At 41.6% G+C, this 24,218-nt stretch overlaps 2 protein-coding genes across 12 annotated transcripts in view; one reads left to right on the top strand and one right to left on the bottom strand.

Moving 5' to 3' along the window:
* GPATCH2 (G-patch domain containing 2) overlaps positions 1-7,467 on the bottom strand; it is a 138,097-nt gene extending 130,630 nt beyond the window's left edge. For 6 of the 11 annotated variants that reach the window (XR_013231363.1, XR_013231366.1, XR_013231368.1 and 3 more), the window contains exons 1-2: positions 6,992-7,147; positions 393-1,112 (exon numbers count right to left, since the gene is read on the bottom strand). Coding sequence is in view for 5 of the 11 variants with exons in the window: in XM_077339538.1 (XP_077195653.1) it covers positions 393-1,112; positions 6,992-7,068 (797 nt within the window). In the remaining 6 variants the exon portion in view is untranslated. Of the gene's footprint in view, positions 1-392; positions 1,113-6,991; positions 7,148-7,262 lie in introns of those variants that run through there. The other 5 variants (XR_013231369.1, XM_077339530.1, XM_077339574.1 and 2 more) reach the window with 4 other exon arrangements.
* A 237-nt stretch (positions 7,468-7,704) lies between these two features.
* The window catches only part of SPATA17 (spermatogenesis associated 17), a 114,153-nt gene continuing 97,639 nt past the window's right edge, over positions 7,705-24,218 (top strand). Inside the window, 5 exon segments of the mRNA XM_077339602.1 lie at positions 7,705-7,739; positions 7,741-7,821; positions 11,944-12,033; positions 15,265-15,346; positions 19,793-19,843. Of these exon segments, the coding sequence (XP_077195717.1) occupies positions 7,705-7,739; positions 7,741-7,821; positions 11,944-12,033; positions 15,265-15,346; positions 19,793-19,843 (339 nt within the window).

Raw genomic sequence — 24,218 nt, forward strand, 5'->3', positions numbered from 1 at the left:
CTGTGCTTGAGACACAGAGAGATGGAAAAACTGCAATATATGGACTTCAAAAGGATGAGGTACCTAACAGTGCAATGGACAAACTCTACACAGAACTACACTGTAACTGACTCAGCCACCATCTAGAATTTTTCAGATAGAATGCAAATGCCATCTATAGAATAATAAAAGTACATTGCAGAATACAGACTTTCAGAATTAAAATGTTGATATCAGGAGATGAAATATATAACACTAAAAGGAAATCTCCAAATGGTATTAGATGGCTCACATGTCATTATTACATTTTTATCAAAGAATACGGGGCAAACACTTTGGCATCAATATATCAAAATTTGCAATGCAATCAAAGCCATTTTTGAATTAGCATTAAATTAAAAATAGAAATTAACCTGTCACTCATGTTTTCATCCAAGTCCTTTTGTTCCTCATATTCCATTTTATCCTTGGTTGCCTGGCTGATTTCATCATTTTCTATAACTACCCCTTCATCCAAAATTTCTGGTCCTTGTCTAATCGCAGTGAGTTTCCTTTTTTTAACTTTGCTCTTTATTAGTTCTTGATGATGCTGGCAAGATCTGCTGTCATTGTCCATTTCTTGATCTCTAATATCCTGCTGCTGGGGCAAAGACAGTGTGTTTGTTACTTCCAAAGGTAGGTCAATTGCCATCCGTTTCACCTTTCTCCTTCTGCGCAGAGTCCTGTTTCCTAAATTGTCAACTGCTAGATCAGGTTCATGCCATAGAGGCCTTTTACCTCTGAGGTTGTTTAAATTTGAAGATGGTCTGCGTTTTGCAACCAGCAACTGATCATCAGAATCACTATGATCTTTCTTATTATTGGCATGATTATTCTCTCTATAATCCTTGTTTGGTTCTTCAAGGCTGGAATCAGAACCTTCACTTAAACAATGGCCAGTCTCCCAGGGGTGATGGGTGTTAAATGAGCGTCTTTTTCGGCCCCTTCGCTTTCTGGCTTGACGTTTTAGAAGACAAGAGACGCTGCGTGAATGATCTCCTGTGTCTGCGAAGCCCCCTCTTGCTTGCTCTGAACTTTCCTCCAGTGCTGAGACCAGATCATGAACTAGTTCCTCCATAGTCTTACTGAAATGCCTGTATTTGGGGAGTGGGAGGTGACAAAGAATTTCCAATTATAAATAACAGCATTAAAAACACTTGATTAACAATTAAATTACAATTAGATATTCTGATTCTACAAAAAAAAATCATTTTAACAAAAATTGTTCTACTTTTGACATTAAAGGTAAAGGTAAAGGTATCCCCTGTGCAAGCACCGAGTCATGTCTGACCCTTGGGGTGATGCCCTCTAACGTTTTCATGGCAGACTCAATACGGGGTGGTTTGCCAGTGCCTTCCCCAGTCATTACCGTTTACCCCCCAGCAAGCTGGGTACTCATTTTACCAACCTTGGAAGGATGGAAGGCTGAGTCAACCTTGAGCCGGCTGCTGGAATTGAACTCCCAGCCTCATGGGCAAAGCTTTCAGATGGCTGCCTTACCACTCTGCGCCACAAGAGGCTCTACTTTTGACATTAGGTACAGTAAAAAATTGAATACCCAACTTTTGACCTAGAGGGTTTACAAAGTCTCTTACTAGGTTGCCTGTGGCAACACTTTCTCCCCACGACAACCACTCCACTATAATTCTCTACGAACTACTCAAGGTTCATTGAAGACATTCACTTCCTAAAGCTACAGGTGCTGTTTCTATTATTGTAGGTTTTTAAAAACTCCACAATGAATATTTTTCAGGTTTTAGATTTTTTCTGCCTTATCTGGAGCATTTCACAGATCTGCAGAAATATCTGTTTTGTCTGTTCACTGCCCCAGTCTCCAGATGCAAGTATCCATTGAAGGCTATGTTGACAATTAGGTCTAGTGATAATGACGATGATACTTTAAACAGAAAGAATTATTCAAAGCTAAAACTTTATTGTGAAACAAAACGTACATGCTGACCTTCTTTCAGACACTTTAATATCACCTTTCTTTAGTGTTTTTACACCAGCTAGCAGGGACAATTACAGCAACATCCCACAGCTAGTGATAAAACCAAAGACATTAAGTTACAGTTACTGTAGTTAGTTTCAAAGACCTTTACAATCTAATGACGATAATAAAGTTTACTAAAAGTTAACTTCTATATACATTACAACAAGCAGTTAATATATTAATTGCCAGATTCATACTGAAACAAACTAATGTATAATGTAAGCCTATATTATAATGTAAGCCTATATGTGTTTAAGTTTCTAAATAGAAGGCAAAAAATTCAGTGTACAATTTAGTGTTGATTTTAAACAATGATGGTTTGAAATAAAAAACTGGATGTCAGGCCCAATAGGGGCAGTCTATAAATGTGGCAAATTATAGAACTGGAATGGACCTCCAGGGTCATCTAGTCCAGGGGTAGTCAACCTGTGGTCCTCCAGATGTTCATGGACTACAATTCCCATGAGCTCCTGCCAGCATTTGCTGGCATGGGGCTCATGGGAATTGTAGTCCATGGACATCTGAAGGACCACAGGTTGACTACCCCTGAATAGTCCACCCCCCCCTGCACAAAGTAGGAACTCAACTACCTGCTCACCCAGTGACACCAATTTCATGCCTGAATGATCCCCCACCAAAAATCTCCAGAATTCAGCCTGGCCTGGAAGAAATTCACCTACCACCGCACCGTGGTGATTAGCAATTCCCTGGGTATGCAAGGAAGGGCCACGAGGGAAAAACACTGGTACATCCCTTCCTGGCCACCCACTCACAATCTGCCTAAATTCATAAAATCAGCTTTTCTGTCAGATGAATATCAAGACTCTGCTTAAAAACTTCCAAAGGACGAGAACCCACAACCTCCCAAGGAAGCGGAGAAAATAAATTATAATTTGGACTTTAAAAAAAAATCCAATTTTAGTCACTAAGAGTCTCTAACTCTCTTCTGCTGAGTCAAGTGCTTTCCACTGCTCCAGTAAAGTCCTGTTTCTTTTTAGAAAATGACTTATACAATGAAAGCTGAATTTACTAGACATACGTTCAAGTTTACACTTGGAATATATTAAATCTGAAACACGAAGCACAGTAATTTAAAGGCTGTGTTTCTATACAAAGAAAACAATTAGGGAAGTATCAAATTTCTGAGATTAGCATTATAAATAACACTGTAAATTGTATACCAGATTTATTATTATGGGTTGTTGGAGACTACAAAGTAAACACAGAAACAAGATACTAAGAAATACCATCCAGATTTTCTCCAAAAATTCATTTGGGAGCTCCTGTATTCTAATTACCCGGATCTCAAATTATTATATATAACTCTAGCAAACAAAAAACATTGACAAATCTGACTGAAAAGCCTGTTTTATCCATTAACTACCAAACTTTGCTTATGTCAAATTTAACATTATGCACTTAAAAGAAAGTCCTACTGTGGTCAATCAGGCTTAATTCAAAATACATGTATAGAAGATTTCATTTTCCAAACAAGTCATCTTGCTTACTATTCTTTGAAGTGTTGTACAGAAAGACTCAAAGGGACAGCTTCAGAAACACAAATCAAATAATACCAAACAAAATAATACAACAGTGGAGAGAAAATATTTTAGGCCATATTCTTTGTCTGTATTCAGCACAAAAAGGTTTGATGGCATTCATGGGCACTAGTAGCAACCTTGGCACGTTGGGATTCAACAGCAAAAAACTGAAGTCACCCGACATTTTATCATCTTTTGGTTGTTATGTCTGCAACTGGATGGCTTTCAATTTTTGCTCTGTGTTTCCAGCATGCCGAGAGTGCACTTCAATACTGGTGTATCACTGTGACCTTGGTACTAAAAATTCCTGGATGGCATTTCTTGGCTCCATGCGCCTGTGATAACTTTACAGTGTCTGCATCCAATAAGAACAGGCTTCCTCGAGAGGTGGTGGGTTCTCCATCTTTGGAAATTTTTAAACAGAGGCTAGATAGCCATCTGATGGAGAGGCTGATTCTGTGAAGGCAAAGGGGTGGCAGGTTACAGCAGATGAGTGATTGGGATGTGAGTGTCCTGCAAAGTGCAGGGGTTTGGACTAGATGATCCATGAGGTCCCTTCCAACTCTATGATTCTATGATTCTATAAGAAGTCCAACAAATAAAAAGAATGAAGAGGAAGAAGAAGAAAAAGAGTTGGTTCTTATATGTCGCTTTTCTCTACCCGAAAGAGGCTCAAAGCAGTTTATAATCGCCTTCCCTTTTCTCTCCCCACAACAGACACCCTATTAGGTAGGTGAGGCTGAGAGAGTCCTGATATCACTGCTCGGTCAGAACAGCTTTATCAGCGACCTGGCGAACCCAAGGTCACCCAGCCAGCTGCATGTGGGGAGCGCAGAATCAAACCCAGCATGCCAGATTAGCACTCCTAACCACTACACCAAACTCTCCAAGAGGCATTAAGAACATAACCTAATTCTTTTTTTCCTTCTCCACCTCTCTTTCCTCATTTTTAGAACACCATGCAGAGAACCCAAAAGTTTGCATGACGTGTCATTGATTGTATGCAGTGAAACTAGAACTATACTGTAGGAGGTAACTTGCCTGCCTCCACCTCTTGCTATTATTTATACCCCCTGGGGATCGTACTATATGGGACGATAGCCTCTTAAGAAATGTATGGTTGCAGTGAGAGAGGAGTCTAGGCAAAAACTGTCCTCTCTCTCTTCTGCAAACAATAGTACTTTACGAGAGCTGAAAGTTAGCTTAGGACCCAAATCACTCTCACATTATCTTGGTTGGCCTTTATGAACGCTGTTCTATGGTTAATGTGTGGCACTTTACTAAGAACCAATGTGATTACCTACTATTTTTGTCCTAAGGAGAAGGCTAACTTTAATTTACACATATAAAAATTCTGTGATCTTTGAGGGTCACATGACCAAATGTTTTAGACTGAGATAAATGTAATGCTTAATTGCACACCAGACTTAGTTGCAAATCCGCATCAGCATTATGAATATTTTCTCAGGGAACAGATGAATTTCACCCCATCTCAAAGGTTTAATGCAGCACATGATGAAAGACAAGCTTAGAGCATGAGGATCACTCTGTGCACTCTTCATTCATTTTCTGCCTAGTTCTTGTTTACTTCACACTGTGACCTATAAGCATGTTATCAGGTGCAGCAGGATGCGTGACTCAAGAATATATACCGTATTTGTCGGCGTACAAGGCGACTGGGCGTATAAGACGACCCCCCAACATTTCAACTCAAAATATTGAGTGAGCCCAGTGGGGGGGGGGAGCCGCTCGCCGCCTGCCGCTCGCCGCCGCCCGCCGCCACCCGCCGCCGCTCGCCGCTCGCCGGCGCAGCTCACCCAGTGGGGGGGAGCCGCTCGCCGCTGCCCACCGCCGCTCGCCGCTCGCCGCCGCTTGCTGCTCGCCAGAAGAGCACCCGGCGTATAAGACGGCCCCCCCACTTGGAGGCATGTTTTTCAGAGGAAAAAAGCCGTCTTATACGCCGGCAAATACGGTACATGGTATGCACTTACTGTTCCTTAACATTTTTACTGATGATAGTTCTGTTTTAGGGTTGGTATAGTTTATGACAATATATTGGCACAAGTAAAGATACTACTGGATCCACCACAAGTATTTCATGAAGTATTAAAGCCCTTTCCTCTACTACAACCACTTCGAAAGTCTTAACCTGCTTCACCTGAGCAATATCATAGCATAACTCCCAATCATATATTTTTGTCTAGCACAGCAGACTACAGGTTAAGCCATACAGCACTTTGTGTAGGAACTGAAATGAAAACCGTTGACATTACTGTAGTAACAGATGGACGCTTATCATATGGATGTTGTATAAAAATATACCTAATTTACGCCCATTACTGTGGGTCCCTTTGTTGCCAGCAGGAACCACCCCCTGCCATCCTCACAGTGACCTTTCAAATACTTAAATACTTCATACTATGATCTACTTGTCTGTACTGCTTTTCAGGAGGTTCTCATGATTAAACCTGTGTAGCGATGAGGCACAGCTACTCAACAGTTGTTCTATCTGAACAAATCACAGTCAGTGCTTCTTCTCGCATGCCCTCTTCCACAATCCTAGGCCATAAACTTTCACTCCCTGATTGCATTCACCATAGACTACATGAAAGCCATTTTTCCTTGCTTTCACCCTTGATTTCATTTGAGAAAAGCAAGACAAAATAATTTAAATAAATAAATATTTGTTTGTTTGTTTACAAATTTTCCTGACTTAGATTGCCATTATTTTATGTTGCTAATAGTTCATATATTGTCTGTGTTAGTTTCTCTTGTGTTTTTCTGTGACCTTTTTGATTTAAATTAGTATAAATTAAATAATTTAGTAACTATTTTAGTTATAACCATAGAAATCTTTCCCCCCCTGCCTTCCCTGAACTCAGAAATATACTGCAACTAGGTTAGTGCTCACAACAGAAGATGCTTAGCATTCCCTTTCTTTGCAAGATCTACTGCACTCTAAAATGTTGTTTTCTAACTTGACACAGGTGTATTTTATTCTTCACCTGCCTTTCTGCTTATATTTGTTATATATGCCAATGCACAACAGGCCATTTTTTAAAAACCTTGTAATTTCAGTTGCTGCTGATAATCATGCTCCCATAAACACAGTATGTTCAGCAGAAACAAAGCGAGGCTCTCCTAGGCAGACAGCACAAGCAATACAGAAAGGACCAACTTTGTGGTGAAAAAGGTGTTGCTAAGGCATCCCCCTTCACAGTCCCACTTGCTCGCCCCGTTCCAAATACACCCGCAGGCCTTCTGCCTAACCCCAGACACGTCTTCCTACTGTCCCCAGGGATCTACACTCCCATTCTACTCTGTAGGGCCTACCTGCTCCTACTGATGCCCACCCAATTTTCCTCTCTGGTGGAAGGGCGCCTGGGGGGCTTCATTTCTTTTTAAATCCACGTTCTTGTTATACCCCTGAAGAGCTTACAGATAGAGCTGCTGGCATTTCCACCAGCGCCAGGAACCAGCCTGACGGCCACCCACTCGGGGCTTAACGACAGACATCTCGTTTCCATACTGTAGTTTCCCCGCTGACTGCCAAGGAACCTCTTCCTTCGCACCACACGCCGGCCTCTCGCTCGCTCGCTCGCTCCACCTTGCATGTGTCAGAGGGCTTGGCCCGAAGCCCCCGCAGCGCTTCCCCCTCCCCGGGCCTTCCCTTCCCCTGCCACCCTCTCCCTTCTCTCCCCGGCCCTCACCAGCTCTTCCTGGCGGCTGGAGGTCTACTCGGATTGGGCTCAGCCGCCCGGAACATGTACCCCGCACCCGCCGTCGGCCGCTCCCTGAGGAGACGGGTGCCGCTTCGCAGGAATTCGGGAAGGCGACAGTCCACCGGGCCACTACTCCGGCGGCGGAGCCCTTCACACCCCCATGTTGGGATCCCGGAAGCAGCCGAGACGCTGGAAGGAAGCGGGCCTCGACCATTGCTGGCGGGGGGGGGGCGGGAAGCAGCAGCAGCAGCCCCCCCGCACCCACCCCCCACTGGCCTCGACCGACTTATTCTGTCTCTGGCCTCGTTCGGCTCCCCAACCCCGAGACGTGTTTGGCTTCCTCCCGTCCGCCTCCGTGAAAGAGCTTACGCGAAGGCGGATCTCCTTCGTGCTCCCCCAGCCCTGGCTAGCGTGGTACAGCCCGGTTCCTATGGCGACCGCTTGTATACCATCCATGGGAGCCGGAGGAGTGGGGGAAGATGGCCACCCTGGTCAGGCTGCAAGGGAGGCTGCCTGGCTTCAAGGAGGAGTTTTTCCAGAGGAACAGGTAACTGCTGCCCCCAGCTCTTGAAGTCTCTTCGGGGCCTGGTGGGCCGCACAGCGCGCATACGCTGGGCCGATCCTCCCGTCGGGCTGTCTTCATTTTCCTGATGCAGTCTTGCAACCTATTCGTTTGTTAAGGGATTTCACTGCGGTGGGGAGGTGGAAGGAAAGGCGTTCAGAAGGGCAATGCTAAGCTATGCAAACAGGCTCTTTTATCCATTAAGTTAAAATTATGTAAGGGAGAGATACTTAAATTCACATATTTGGTATGCTTTATTTATATTTATTTATAAGTCCACTTTTATTATTTATCTATTATTTATTTTTAAGTCCGCCTTTCTCACAGGGACTCAAGGTGGATTATTCATAGTGCAGTCAACAAAATGGGGCATCCAGTTAGCAGTGCGTTAGGATTGTAGAAGTCTGAAATCACCTGACAGAAAGAACTGAAGTAGAGCTCAGGTATTAATGTGACCCATTAAGTGATGCAGAAATTACATAATTGGATCCTACTTACAGTAAACTAGCGTAGAGTATTGACTGTTATCAGGAGATAGATGGAGCACACATAGTACTCCTATTCTACAGACACTTTGTTGGCTGTCCATCTGTTACAGGGATCAATTTAAGGTATTGGGTATTCCATACCAAGATGCTCATGACTTTGTTCCCTCTTATATGTGAGGCTACCTCTCCCCATATGTCAGCAGGGACTTTGGGGGTACAACCTGCAAATGGGCAAAATCAACAACTATCTATACTCATGGTTTCTCTGTTGTGGTTCCCACCTTATGGAATGGCCTTCCTGAGGAGTTCAGGAAAGGTTGCCCTCTCCTGGCTTTCTGCAGACTCGGCAAAATTGACTTATTCAAGAAAGTTTTTCTGCACAGGTGCTAGGGCTGTACTATACAAAATGGTTCACAAAAGTTATTTGGATAAATTATTAAAGACTGTGGTCTGTTCTGTAGTAAGAGTCATGGTGCAGGAACTGGAGTTTATTGGGGGGGCAGGGCAAAGGAGGAAATGGACATGGATTTTCAGAGGAAGGAGAGGTATGAATAGATTTATTTATAGCATGCTTCCCTTTCCAGGCACCACCACAGTTCTGTCTGCCCTTATTTGAACTATGCATATGATGGAATCAATGAGTAGACATTTTCATAGAATCATAGAATCATGGAGTTGGAAGGGGCCATACAGGCCATCTAGTCCAACCCCCTGCTCAACGCAGGATCAGCCCAAAGCATCCTAAAGCATCCAAGAAAAGTGTGTATCCAACCTTTGCTTGGCCCCAGATCATCCTCGTCTCTCTCCTCTGTACCCTTTCAATTTTATCTACGTCCTTCTTGAAGTGAGGCCTCCAGAACTGCACATAGTACGCCAGGTGTGGTCTGACCAGTGCCGTATACAATGGGACTATGACATCTTGTGATTTTGATGTGATGCCCCTGTTGATACAGCCCAAAATGGCATTTGCTTTTTTTACAGCTGCATCACACTGCCTGCTCATGTTTAGCTTACAATCCACAAGTACCCCAAAGTCTCGTTCACACACAGTGTTACCTAGAAGCATATCCCACATCCAGTAGGCATGCTTTTCATTTTTCTGAATCAGATGCAGAATTTTACACTTATCTTTATTAAATTGCATCTTGTTCTCATTTGCCCATTTTTCCATTGTGTTCAGATCTCGTTGAACTCTGTCTCCAGAGTCTCCATTTGCCAGTCCTCCCAATTTGGTGTCATCTGCAAACTTGATGAGTAGTCCCTCCACCCCCTCATCTAGATCATTAATAAATATGTTAAAAAGTACCGGACTGAGCACCAAGCTCTGAGGTACCCCGCTACTCACCTCCCTCCAGTCTGATGAAACACCATTGACAACAACTCTTTGAGTGCGGTTCTCTAACCAATTCCCTATCCACCTAACTATCTGAAAATCCAGATTGCAGTCCTTCAATTTATCCATTTTGAGGAGAGGACATATATTTATGTCCTTATTTCATTTATATTTATATTATACCTTTCTTGTAGTGAAGCATATAGCTCCTCAAGACGGGCAAAGGGGTGGTGAAGGGAAAAAAGGTGAATGAGCCGTAATATAGCTTTCATCACCTCATAGGGCAGATTAACCTTTAACATATAACCTGTATTCTTAAATATTGCAGCCAGTAGTTCTTCTTACACTGGTAACACACAATTGATGAGGTATTAAGAAGAAAGCATAGATTGCTTTTCTGTTGGTTTAGAGTTGATGCAGTATTGAATTGTCATTGCATAACTGGCATAACAGCCTCTTGTGGCACAGAGTGGTAAGGCAGCAGAAATGCTGTCTGAAACTGTCTGCCCATGAGGCTGGGAGTTCGATCCCAGCAGCTGGCTCAAGGTTGACTCAGCCTTCCATCCTTCCGAGATCAGTAAAATGAGTACCCAGCTTGCTTGCTGGGGGGTAAACGGTAATGACTGGGGAAGGCACTGGCAAACCACCCCGTATTGAGTCTGCCATGAAAACGCTAGAGGTTGTCACCCCAAGGGTCAGACATGACCCGGTGCTTGCACAGGGGATACCTTTACCTTTAACTGGCATAAATGTTCTACAAGATCCTGATATCAGTTTGCTTATATATGTTTGTGCTTTTGTTCATGCAGGTTAAATTTTCTTAGGTATAGAAATTTTCCTTGATCATAATCTTTAAACTGACTAAATAAAGGAGTAAGGGCCCCGAAGGCGGGCCCTGTCCGGGATGAGGAAGGGTGCCAATAGGCCCCTTCCCCTGGACTGACTAGCGGAGGGCCCAATCGGGAGGCGCAAAGCGCCTCCCGATTGGCCCCTCCGCTGGTCAGTCCACCCCCAAGCTGCCAATCGGCTGCTGATTGGCTGCTTGCCTGACCAACAACCAACAACAACAACCCACCCCCCACCAGAGCTTTCCTTCGCTCCATGGCATCCATTACTTTGCTGGCTGCCGAGAGCGAAGGTAGGCTCCCTGGCCCCCGCCCCGACAACGGCTCCCCAGACCCCGGGGAGCCCACTGGCCGGCTCGCTGAGCTGCCCAGCGCCCTCCGCAGGGCCTGGGGAATGTTTCCCGACCTCGCACGTCACCTAAAAACACTCCCCAAGCCCCGGGTCCTGGGGAGCATTTTGCCACATGTGGGGGAGGGGAAGCAAACCCTCCCCTAGGGCCCGCTGTAGTTTTTTGACAGTGGGCTTTACTGCTAGTCAATAAATAAGAGTTTATTTATTTAAATAAGAGTTTCTATCCCAGATGTTGGTAGTTGTTTGGACCCCTTCTTTGAACCCATCTAAAATTTGTAATTTCCCTACCAGGAGGATGAAAAGATCATTTTACTGGAGGGGGGAGGGTTTATAGTTCACTGTCTTTGAATGGGCTATCCTTAGCATGATAGGCTTACAATTAGCACATGTGAACAAGCCTGGAAGTGCTATTGGGGCAGAGCTCAGGAGGAGAGGAGCTGGATGCTGGGTTCTTCCCATTGTCAAGAGATTCTTTGGGGAAAGGTACCATTCTACTGCCTCCCCAGTCTGAAAACAATAGGAAGTGAATGTACAGTGATTCCTTTCACTTTAAACATGGTATAAATTCAGGACTACTACAAGGACTATTGGAAAGGTGTTCTCATTCCTTATGTTCTTGAAATGTCCTGCCTCCATCTCTGCAGCATCTCTCTTATTGTCAAGTGACCATTTTGGACAAGGGAGGTAACTTCCAAGAGATGCAATAGCCTGTAGTGGAGAGGTATTTTTACAGTATAATGATAGATCCCCCATCTTGGCCAGTAGATAGACGGCAGCCTGTCATCCTCATACAACAGTGATACTCTTTGACAGGAAGGATGTCCATAAACACATATTACCAGTAAAAAGAATCACACTGAATGACTACTAAAATATTTTCTGAAGGGCAAAGGAAAGGCACTGAGATTTCTGAATTAAAATAGAGCTACACGGTTTCTCAAAAGGTCCATAGGAAGCTAAAGATGATCATTGCTTATTCAATTATTGTAAAAGACTGCTTCACATTTTGAAGGCCTGTAGAAATGCACATAATTTTTGTTTTTGTTCTGCTCTTAAATATAATTACAAAGTTATTTCTTGTGTTTTCAGATATGTAGATGAATATCGAAAAATAGAATATTATGCTGCTGTAAAGATTCAGAGTTGGTTTCGGGGTTGCAAAGTCCGGGCATACATCAGGTAACTTGATTTGCAGACAGAGCCTAATGTATTTCAAGAAGTAAATATATGAAAGATTAGGGAAAACAACACAAGTGCATCTCAGGCCAATCCTGGTCTCACTGCATGCTTTGACTGAAAACACAAGATGGGCCATGGGCCAAGGATGCTTGGACTGTTGTTCTTTGGCTCTTAGTTGTGGTCACACTCAAGATTTATAAGTTACCTGAGACAGCAAGGCAAAGAACAATCCTCAAAAAAGAAGTTACACAGTTGGCAAAGATGTTCTTCTTATTGGCCCATTATGCACGGCTGCCAAAACGGCGATTTCGGGTCACATGGAAAACGCGGAGGGGGAAGACGCGGAGCACACCGATTATGCATGGGAGGGGGCGCGACGGCGGCAAAACCCAGAATAACCGATTATGCACGTGGCGATCCCGGCGCCGCTTCTGGTTGCGCCCCGGTCACCCGGAAGCTGCGCTTTCTTCCGTGTTTCACTGACGTGGCTTTTTCGGCAGCATGCACCGAAGCTGCGGCCGGTTGCAGCCGGCTCCATGCGTTATTGGTGATTTTAGTCGCCGCCATTCCACCCCGAATGTGCGTTATTGCCCCCGTGCATAATGGGTCATTGTTAATTTATTTAAGGGATGTCTGTGACACCTTATCAGAGTCCTGCTTAACAGATCTTCCAATTAAAATGTTATTAATCTGACAACAAACCATTAAAACAAACACAGGGGCCTGAACAGCATAATACAGGTAAGAAGCAGATAATTAAATGCTGGGGAGATAAAATATATAATTAATTAATTAGTAAAACAAATAGATTTTGGTCATTTGTTTGTGTATATCAGTCAAACAGCTTTGGTTTGACCAAGTTATATTTGTATGATAAGGACTCCTAACTGTGCAGTCCGAAAAAAGAGCTATTCCCTTCTAGGTCCATTTGAGTCAGTAGTTTTAGAAGAGTGTAAATTCTACATTGTGTAGAAGAGTGCAAGTTCTATATTGACATTATGAGCTCCTTTAAAAATGACTTTTTCACTTGACCATGTGGAATAAGTAAGCCAACAATTTATGTATATGTGCTGTTATGTTTCTGGGATTACAGTATGGTGTCTCCAGATGGTGTCTGGGAATCTCCCACTTTTACAACTGATCTCCAAGTGACAGAGAGCAGTTCACCTGGAGGAAATGGACACTTTAGAAGGTGGATTGTATGGCATTATATCCAGTTGAAGTCCCTTCCCTCCACAAACTCTGCCCTTCCTGGGTTCCACTGCCAAAATCTCTAGGTGTTTCATATCCCATAATGGGCAACCTTAAATTACAGTGTACAGTGTTATGACAATTTGCCAGGTTGTAACCTGGAATTTCCTCTTTTATTTCCAACTTTGTGGGTGAATATGAAACCTGCTTCTTCCTGATTTCACTTTGGTCCTGTCATTCATTTGTTTCCATGCTTGCTGAAAAACACGTTAATATCATTTTATTGAAACAAGTGGGATTAGCAGACAAGAGAAACCACTATTTACTTGTTTCCCAATACAATACTCATTTAAAGGTAAAAACTGAACTTTCAGGTTGTAGTCTAGCAACTCAAGTACATGAGTGGCAGAAGAAGAACATGTGGTATTACCACCTTGCCACTTACCCCACCTTGCAGAAGCTGGCACTGAGGAAGAAAACAACTTTTCATAGTTGTTTTACTATGTAAACAGATTGTTCGCTTAATAAGAAATACTGGAAGTGGTATGCATTGCAAGAAAATACTGTCACTTCCGTCATAGTACCTTATATTACAAGAAAATATGACACCTTCGACCTATTACTACTTCCATTATTTTCTATTTACCATAGTTGGTGGCCACTGCTGAAAAAAACATCTCTGGATCTGCAGGAACCCGCCAATTATCACCCCGTTTTGCATCTAGCATTCCTGGGGAAAGTGGTATAAAGGGCTGCTGCAGACCAAATATCAGCATTCTTGGATGAAGCTTCAGTCCTAGATCCATCCCATTCAAGTCTCCTGCCTGCCCATGGGGTGGAAATGCACTGGTCGCCCTAATGGACTACCTCAGTGAACAGCTGGACTGGGGTGGGTCAGCACTGTGTTACTCGACCTCACAGCAGTGTTTGACATAGTTGATCATGGCTCAAGCAGTGTCATCTGAAGCTCATCCCATCAAAGATGGAGGTCCTATGGTTGGGCAGAAAGGGTCCAAGTGAAGAAGTGCAATTACCCAACCGGGATGGGGTGCAACTGTCATTAGCACACTCTGCCAAGAATCTGGGCATGATCCCTCTCTGTGGAGCTGCAGGTCACAAAAGTAGCGCAGCTGGCTTTCTTCCACCTGTGTCAAGCCAAATTACTAGGGCCTTACTTGGCCCCGGAATACCTAACCACAGTGATCCATGTGATGGTCACCTCTAGACTGGATATCTGCTGTATGGGAGCCTACCCTTATCCCTGATCTAGAAGCTATACTGGTTCAGAACTCAGTGACCAGGGTTCTCACAGCAATACCCAGAGGGCCCATATCCCACCCGTACACCAATAGCTGCTCTGGCTACCGGTTAAATACCAGATCAGGCTTAAGGTCTTGGCAATTGCCTTTAAAGCCATACATGGTCTGGGTCCAGTGTACCTGAGGGACCAACTTTGTGCCTATGCCCCTCAGAGAGCACTACATTTAGCCAACTCCAACCGGCTGGTGACCTCTGGCCCCAAGGAAGCACTTTTGGCCTCAACCAGGGTCATTCTCTGTCCCCACCTGGTGGAATGAGCTCCCAGAGGAAATCTGGGCTCTGTCAGAGTTAGGATAGTTCTGCAGAGCCTGCAAAATGGAGCTCTTCCGCCAGGCATTTTGTTGAGTTCAGTGAACGGACAACATATGTTGGGCCCCCAGAACCCCCTCCAATTCAGATATGCCCATTAATCACATTGTGGGGCAATCTAGATCTGCAAAAAACCTGCAAGGTTATGACAAAATGTGAATATTTAAACAGTTTTATTGTTGCTGATGTTGCTATTGTTAAATTGATGCAGTTACTGAACTTACGTTGTATATGTTATTTGGTTTTCATGTTCTCTGTGAACTGCTCTGAGCCACAAGGGAGGGCAGTATATAAATGTAAGAAATAATTTTAAAAAGTGTTCTTTCTACCACTGAACAAAATCAATACACATGTTTTCCTTTTGAAAAAGAAATGGCATTTATCCATGATAATATTTCTTTGTCATGATAGGTATCTGAATAAAATGATGGTTTTTATCCAGAAATGGTGGCGGGGTTATCAAGGAAGAAAACTATTCCGAAGAATGCTAGAGGTATAAATTATGTAATTTGGAAGTGTTGCAAACTGTTTATTGCTCATAAAAGCAAAGTAAATAAAATATTTATTAATTTATTTTTCAATTTGTATACCGCCACTCTTAACAAAACCATCTCACAGAATAAAACAATAAAATTACAATATAAAGCCCCCATAAAAATCCCATACAACAAATGAACAACATAGCAAACAACAGATGGTGGCCTGTTTAGAAGCTATAGCCCTTCTAAACCCATCTCCAATGTTCCAGCCTATGGGCCCATGCTGATGACCCAAGGCAAAGATGACCCAGGGATCTGGATTGTTAAAAAGTAGTGTAGTGTGATATATGTCTGAAACTTACATTTTCTTTCCTAGATACAACTGTTCATGGTTAAAAAATAAACTAAAATGTTTTATACCCTGAGCCCATTCCTCATACACTGGATAATGCACTTCCAATGTGTGTTTGCAACTGGATTTTCCTGTGCAGAACAAGAAATCAACTTCTAAAGTGCATTGAAAGTGCATTATCCAACTTGTGCATAATTGGCCCTGGTTAATGGCAGCAAATACTGGATTTATTACTTTTAGATAATGGAAGTAAGAACAGACACTGAACTCAATTCAGGGGAGCTTAAAAGGAAAATTCTTTGCCTCAGCTAAGTTTTTGTTTCATGTAACATGTAGCTGACTGTGCAGTATAAGTGTCTGATATGCTTTGGGGCTAAACTGAACAAAAACAGTGATGGTTGGAAAGAACACAGTCCACAGAACCAATATAAGAAGAAACTGTATGTTTCTTTTAATCTGACTCTGTTTTACAAACCTTACAGCACTATTCTAATCAGAGTTAAAGGTAATAGTATCCCCTGTGCAAGCACCGAGCCATGTCTGACCCTTAGGGTGACACCCTCTAGCGTTTTCTTGGCAGACTTAATACAGGGTGGTTTGCTAGTCCCTTCCCCAGTCATTCTCATTCCTCTGCCCCCAGCAAGCTGGGTACTCATTTTACCAACCTCGGAAGGATGGAAGACTGAGTCAACCTTGAGCCGGCTGCTGGGATCGAACTCCCAGCCTCATGGTCAGAGCTTCAGACAGCATGTTTGCTGCCTTACCACCCTGACCACAATAAATCCATTGAAAATGAGTTTAGAAGGATGTAACTGCTTAAGATGGCACGAATACTTTGTTTGTTAAGATTCAAACCAGTATGAAAAACAAAAGTTTTCAGCTGTTAATCTCACAACTGTGGAATGTAATTTTATGAATGCTTGATACAGGATGTACAGTAAAGGGGGAGGGGTGCAGGACTTTAAAAATATGTATTTACCTGTACTACCAGTGTGTTCCTTTGGAAATTTGTAAGGTGAAATAGCTTTATGCCTGAGAAGTAAATGAAAGAGGGATCCATACAGTGCTTGTTTTTCTTCCTTTACTGGCTCAGAGGAGAGTTAGAAATTGCTGAATGTCTGAGCTAGACAAAATGCTGGAGATTCATGTGTTATAGTGCCATCTTAAACCAAATTATACTCTCCTAATCCCATTGACTTCGCTGTACTTAGAACGATATGATTCTGTTTAGAATTGTACTGTGAATCTTCCAAGTACTTTAAATACATTTGAAGACTATTGGGGTAGGAGCAATTTGAATCTGGGCTGTTGCAGTTTGGCAGGTTGATTAGCCCTTTTGGTGTAGTGAGAGCCAGTTTGGTGTAGTGGTTAGGAGTGCAGACTTCTAATCTGGCGAGCCAGGTTCGATTCTGCACTCCCCCACATGCAGCCAGCTGGGTGACCTTGGGCTCGCCACGGCACTGATAAAACTGTTCTGACTGAGCAGGAATATCAGGGCTCTCTCAGCCTCATCCACCCCACAGGGTGTCTGTTGTGGGGAGAGGAATGGGAAGGCGACTGTAAGCCGCTTTGAGCCTCCTTCTGGTAGGGAAAAACGGCATATAAGAACCAACTCTTCTTCTTCTTCTTTTTCTCCTTGATATTTCTGATAGAAATCCAGTGCCACTGCACCCCCCCCCCCCCGCCCATCAGTTAGGGAAGCAGAAAAGCAATATGACAGAGTCAACACTGTTTTCTTTTCTTTCTTACTATACTAATTGCAGAACACAGAATCCAGGGAGGTTATAATTGCTGCAGGAAGTAACAGGAAGTACCCTCCTGCTGATATAAACCCCTGGATTGGATTTTTTCTTGTCTTGATGAGATTTAAACATAGATTTAAACATAGAGGCAATTCAAAGGCAATGGGGAAACCCATGTATTGGTATTCTAGTATCATAAACTGCAGAAATGGCAGATCTGACAATGACTGGAAACTGTTGCCTTGTTTAGCCTCTATATTCTACCCCCCCCCCCTTTTTTTTTTAAAGTAGCTTTTTTCCCAGCCAATTTTGCTCAGCTGTTTGGGTGATGTGCAAAAATACCCTTTTCTGATTCTACTTCCTGTTTCATATAGGATAATATAATATAACTCTTCCGTTGTGGTTGGTAGAAGCAGCAAGAAAAAGGGTAACCACTTCATAGCAGAAGGATGGGGAAAGGATGTCTATAAAGCATACCCTGGGTCAAGAGGAATTCTTTTGCTTACTTTGCTTACTGGAGAAAATTATAAATGAGGTGTACTGCATTGTTAACCAAAGAAAAAAGAAGAAACAAACATACCCCCCCCCCAAATTGAATCAAGAACCCAAAAAGGTAAATGAAATACAAACACGCAGCATAAAGCTCAAAAGCTCCAGACATGTAATAAGTATCAAAATACAAAAGACCCAGTAGAGGTTCATTTTAGCAATCTCTACTGGGTCTTTTCTACTTTGCTAGTATTGATGTCTGGAAGTATTATATTTTACAGTCTATGTATGTCTGCCCACTGTAGAAGGCTATTGTGCTGAAATGCATTTGGTCTAGGGCATTTGGTCCTTGTTTGACATTTTATGAACTAATTTTGTATGTGAGGGTATAATTGAGGCCTTATAGTATTTTTAACTTTCTTTGGAATAAATACATGTATTTTCATATATTTGAACATTTTAAAATATTTATGCATCGTATTCATAATATTAGGCTGGATGTTTATATTTTTAACCTTTATTGGTAATGTATTAATAAGCCAATGGAACATTTTAGCAAAAAAATGTCAGAATTTTTCATTTAAAACAAAAAACAGTCTTTCTCCATTATCATTTCTGGCTTTATTATTAAGGAAGCAATATCATATTAAAGTGAGCATTTTAAAAGCTCCTTTAATTAAACTGAAGGAATTATGCCTTGCCTAATGTAATGAAGAAAGTGAATTTAAAATGAAGTAGCATCATTGTGTTCATTTGTAAATAACATATTGCAGCCAACTGTTTCTTAATTGCCCAGACTGTTGATAAATAATCCAGTCCTGCTGCTCTCCACAGACAATTTGCTTTGGATCAGACTAGGCAATTCAAATAACACTAATTACAGCGAAACCCTTTTACAGTGAATTCCTCTTTGCCAGGGGGGAGGAGTGCGATAACAGGGAACCACATATCACAGGCAAATAGTTTCCCCTTTGATTTGTAGTTAAAACACACACGCGCGCACATCTCTGTATGTTAGGCTAAATAAAGGACATCTTCTGTACTTATTTTACTTTTTATGATACAGTTGTGAATTACAATCATTTTGCATTTGTAATTAGAGGGCGGAACAGATGTGAAAGCTTAGTGTAAAGTGATGTATCCATTAAAATAACCTATCCTGCCAAGTGACTGTTTTGCTACAACCGGAGATTCTTTCACTGAACGGGATTTTTCTTTATTGGAAGGGAACCAGGAAATGTTTTCTATATCAGGGGATTCACCGTAACATGTTATCATTGTATTTATGATTTTATGATGTTAGAATGAATATTAAATGAAACAAAATTCCCAAGGATTACTCAGGAGGCAACTAAGTACATAACATTTAGTACAGATGGTTGAAAGGGACAATTTTGTTCCATCACTGCATCCATATCCTTGAACGATTTCGACTGAAGACAGCATTTCTTTGAATTTTTATTAAACCAGACGTCTTGAAATATGAATTCCTTTTATGTTTCTGTGAGTTTTGGTTAAAAGAACCCCAGTGAATAAATCATACAATACTACGTGTCACCAGCACTTGTGAATATTTCTGCTTTGTTATTCTACTCTCAGTAGAGCACCATTGATTATCAAACTCAGCGGAGAGCATTTTATGATCATATATCTCCATTAGCTGCTAGTTTGACTACCATAGATTTTTCTGGTTAAGCCTGCATTATGTATTAGGAAGCCTATCTCTTCAATACAAAGTTTGATTTTATTCTCTCTAAGCCTAGAACTCTTATTATGTATTATGTATAAAGATTCTTATCTTTTATATGTAAAAATAGGAGTACTGTCTTTGTGTAACTGAAATGTATGCCATCTTTTTCCCCCCTCTTGATTCACAGACAGCATATTTTATTATGAAGATGAATTTCTACAATGAAATGGCTGTCAGGGTAAATATTTCTTCACTTGTTAAACAAATGAAAAGTCAATTGTGCTCTGAATTTGCTTTTAATAAAATGAGCAACCCAGAATAATATAAACTTGATTGATATGCTGATGGTAAAGTGAGGAAATGGTATATAGTTACAAATTTAAAGTTATTCTAAGTAATCCAAGTTGCATTTGATAATCTGTGTTAGATTTAAGATATTGATGTATAAATTTTGTCCTGAAAGTTGAGGTAAGTTTCTACATCAGATGAAAATATTACATATATTTAATTTTTGCCTTGTAGTAGTATACACACAGAGAAGCAAACTTCCACCTGTGATCCCTAAACTGGATGAAAATTTTCTAGTGAAAAGAGGTCAGGAATGCATGGCTCTCAGCACCACAATGGTGCATGAGTACACATGCATTTTCTGTATAAGATTCACGAAGATCACGTTGATTGTGTGTTTGAGGAGTGGAAAGGAAGAATAGGCTTAATTCCAGTCTGTAAATGACGAGTCCAGGACAATGACTGTACTTTCAGGTAGGAATTTATAAGGAATCAGGCTTTTAGCCAGCCCTATGCGGTATACATGTGAAGCAGAGATGGAGTCCCCACCTATTTATGGCCCATATAGAAAACTGCATATGAGCAGCCTTTTTACAGACAGTCTTTTTGTTTTTGATAAGCAGTGAGCATCAACATAATTATGCAGCACAGATCTAAGAAGTAGCTATTGGGAATGAAAACTAGAGTACCTTTTGCCTCCAGGAAATACTCTTATGAAACCTGTCCACCACTTAGAAATTCTGTATCTTAGAAATCCTGTTGGTTCAGTGGATGGACAAAAGTCATGGGATAATGTCAAATCAAAATTAAGATGTAGACTGCCCAATGTCAAAGAAGTCTGTATATAGGGCCCAACTTTTGAACCTCTGGATTCATATTCTTAATATCTATATATTAATTTATGTTATACACTGTATTGTTAGTCTACCTTTCTCATTGGGAGTCAAGGTGGATTACAGTGCAAGTCAGTGCCATCAATAGGATATTTTATGCTGAAATACAGCATAAAGTATTAGAGGTGATATGTTAAACAATGCAGAAAATGATTTTACTGAAGTATAAAAATAAAGCATTGAGACTAGGATAATATATACCGCAGACATATCACACAATACGCAGCAGTAAACTTCACACTGCTATTTCTTTTATAAAATAATCTTTTATAAAAATGCCTTCCTGAACCATTTTGTCATAATATAGCCCCATTACCTTTATGACAATTCTCCCCTGAACAATTCCATTTTACACAGTTTATGGAATAGCAGAAGCTTAGGAGTTTTCTGGAACACATCAGGTAGATCATTCCACAAGGAGGGGGCCACAGCAAAGAATGCACAGGCACAGGCAGTTCCTATTTGTAAGGTGGCTCACATTGAAGGCACTGCTTAGGTAATAGAAGCCATTGTGGTAGAGCATAATAGCTTGACCTGTGATGAAAATTGATGTCAGTATCATAATACTTGGATTGTATTATTATCTTAACCCATCTGAAATCTGTGGTATTACATTGGCATGAAACTGGAAAATAACAACTGAAAATTAATTATTATTATTTATTATTGTTATTATTTGATTTATTTCCTGCCACTCCCTGGGTAGGCTCGTGGCAGGTAACAGTTGTCTTAAAAATCCCAATTAAAACCCCATTAAAAGACATTAAAAGACATATCTTATGCAGGGTCAGTAAATATAAAGTCCAGTCTATCCTGGCTTTCTCTTAAACCTATGTAGGCTGGCATCTTATCTTTAGGGTGATTGCATCGTGGAATATTGAAAGAATGTGGGTTTTTCAAAAATACCTTGGCATGCCTCATGAGAGCCAGCGTGGTGGAGTAGTTAGGAACACCGACTTCTGATCTGGCAAGTTGAGTTTGATTCCCCACTCCTCCTCCACATGCAGCCAGCTGGGTGACTTTGGGCTTGCCGCAGCAGTAATATCAGGGCTCTCTCAGCCTCACAGGGTGTCTCTTGTGGGGAGGGGAAAGAGAAGGCGACTGTAAGCCCCTTTGAGACTCTTCCTGGTAGGGAAAAATGGCATATAAGAACCAACTCTTCTTTTTCTTTCAAGCATTAAGTTGCTCTGCTCTCAAAGGACAGTTTACCTTCAGCTTTAGTAAACATTTTTGAATGAAGTTCAGGTAGAAAAGAACACACCCAATTGATGTAATGGATTCTATTTGTGATCTTTATGTCTGTCCTTTATATATATCTGACCTGCTAGTGTCAAAATCTCACCTTTGGAACAGGCAAAACTTTAAAAAAAAGCAATCACTAAAATGCATAACTTTTCATATTTATCTCTCAAAAAGTGAGTTGTGATACATTTTTAAGATTTTAGGGATATTATGAATTGTTAACATCAAACACTGTTTTGAAAAAAAATCATTATGTGAGCAGATGGTTTCTGATATATCAAGGTTTTACCATTTGTTTTAGTGCTTAAAATAAACATTATTTATAAGACCACTTACATTTTGATGTTACTTAATGAGGAATATGCATCATTGATTTGACTAGCTTAAGAGGTCATTTAGAACTTGCCCGTTAACAAGCTGTAATCTGCTGAGCACACAATGACTTTGTTTAAAATTATCTGTTTGGTACTGATCAATGACAATAATTGTTTGGTACCAATCACGGTTGAAACTTGCTAATTACTTTGAAGGACATACTTACTTTTCTTTTGTAGGAGTGTGTAAATGTTCACCTTGGAATTAAAAGGTACAATAACTATGGTATTGTATTAGCTAACATGGAAGGGGTTTTATGTATTGTATTGTATCAGGCAAATATTCAGAAATATGGAACAATAAAAGGAGAGACTAAAAAGTCAGAACTCTTCAATTCATATGATGAATACATAGTGAATAGTGGGGAAACAAAAGTATATGAAACTATTAATGTAATGTGCAAACAATACTAAATGTCACTACATATGCTATCTTAGTCATAGCACTGGAAGGGGCCATACAGGCCATCTAGTCCAATCCCTTGTTCCATGCAGGATCAGCCTAAAGCATCCATGAGAAGTAGTGATATCCAGCTGCTGCTTAAAGACTGCCAGTGAGAGGGAGCTCACCACCTCCTTAGGCAGCCTATTCCACTGCTGTGAATTCTACCCACTCACCCCCGATAGCTAGCTGGTACTATTCTACATGTAGTTTAAACCCATCACTGCAGGTCCTACCTGCTGTTACCAAAAGAAACTGCTCCCTGCCATCCTCTAAGTGATAACCTTTCAAACACTTAAAGGCAGCAATCATGTCCCCTCTCAACATCCTTCTCTCTAGGCTGAACATTTCCAAATCCCTCAGCCTTTCCTCATAGCGCGTGGTCCTCTGGCCTGGATCTTTCTTGTCACTCTCCTCTGCACCTTCTCAATTTTGTCCATGTCTTTTTTGAAGTGATGCCTCCAGATCTGCACACAGTACTCTAGGTGCAGTCTAACCAATGCAGTATATAGTGGGACTCTAGCATCTTGCAATTTCAATGTGATGCCTCTGTTGATACACCCCAGGACTACATTCACCTTTTTAAATGCCACATCAAACTGTTGACCATATTAGCTTTCAGTCTACAAGTACCCCAGGATCTTGTTCACACACTCTGCTATTTTCATTAAGTTCTTATATCTGTACTAGTGGCCAAGCCCGTTACATTCAGGAATACAATGGATGCTAGATTAAGGGGGTGGAATGGAAGAACTCTGTGGATGGCCTCCCCCCCCCCCCCCAGGACCTTTAAAGGCAGCTGTTATGGAGCTCGCTGGCAGGGGCAGCTCTTGTGCAGCAGGGATCTGCAGACTCCAAGCCTCAGAAGGAGGAGGGGGATGGTCAGGGGTGGTGGACGGAAGGTGATTGGCTGGCTGCTGGACAGATGGGCAAGCCAGTTGAAGGAGGAGGCACTCACGGATGGGACAGCCTCCTTGAGTGGGTGTTAAATGCTGAGTGGCACTTAAGCCATGAAACACGGTCCTCCTCCAAGGCCTTACCAGAAATATTAAGTTGAACAGATTTCCATCAATACCCTACAAGGGCTATATATTTTCTTCATTCTATGTTCTTTCTTATTTGGAATGGTAGATTAGAAATGTGGATTGTAATGTAATGAATAGTAGAATTTAATGTAATTTGGAATGGTGAATTGGATTGGATTTCCCTGGTCTGGGGACATACATTGCATTGCCAGTTGCCCCACCACAAAGAAAAGGATACTGTAAGGTTTTCTGCACCCGTGAAAGAAGATAGATGGAACGCAATAGCAAGGTTTCAGTTAATTACTCTCACATTCTACAATTAAGAAGGACACATCTCTCCATCAATGTT

The sequence above is a fragment of the Paroedura picta genome, chromosome 1 (assembly GCF_049243985.1).
Source record: "Paroedura picta isolate Pp20150507F chromosome 1, Ppicta_v3.0, whole genome shotgun sequence".
NCBI classification, from domain to species: Eukaryota; Metazoa; Chordata; class Lepidosauria; order Squamata; family Gekkonidae; genus Paroedura; species Paroedura picta.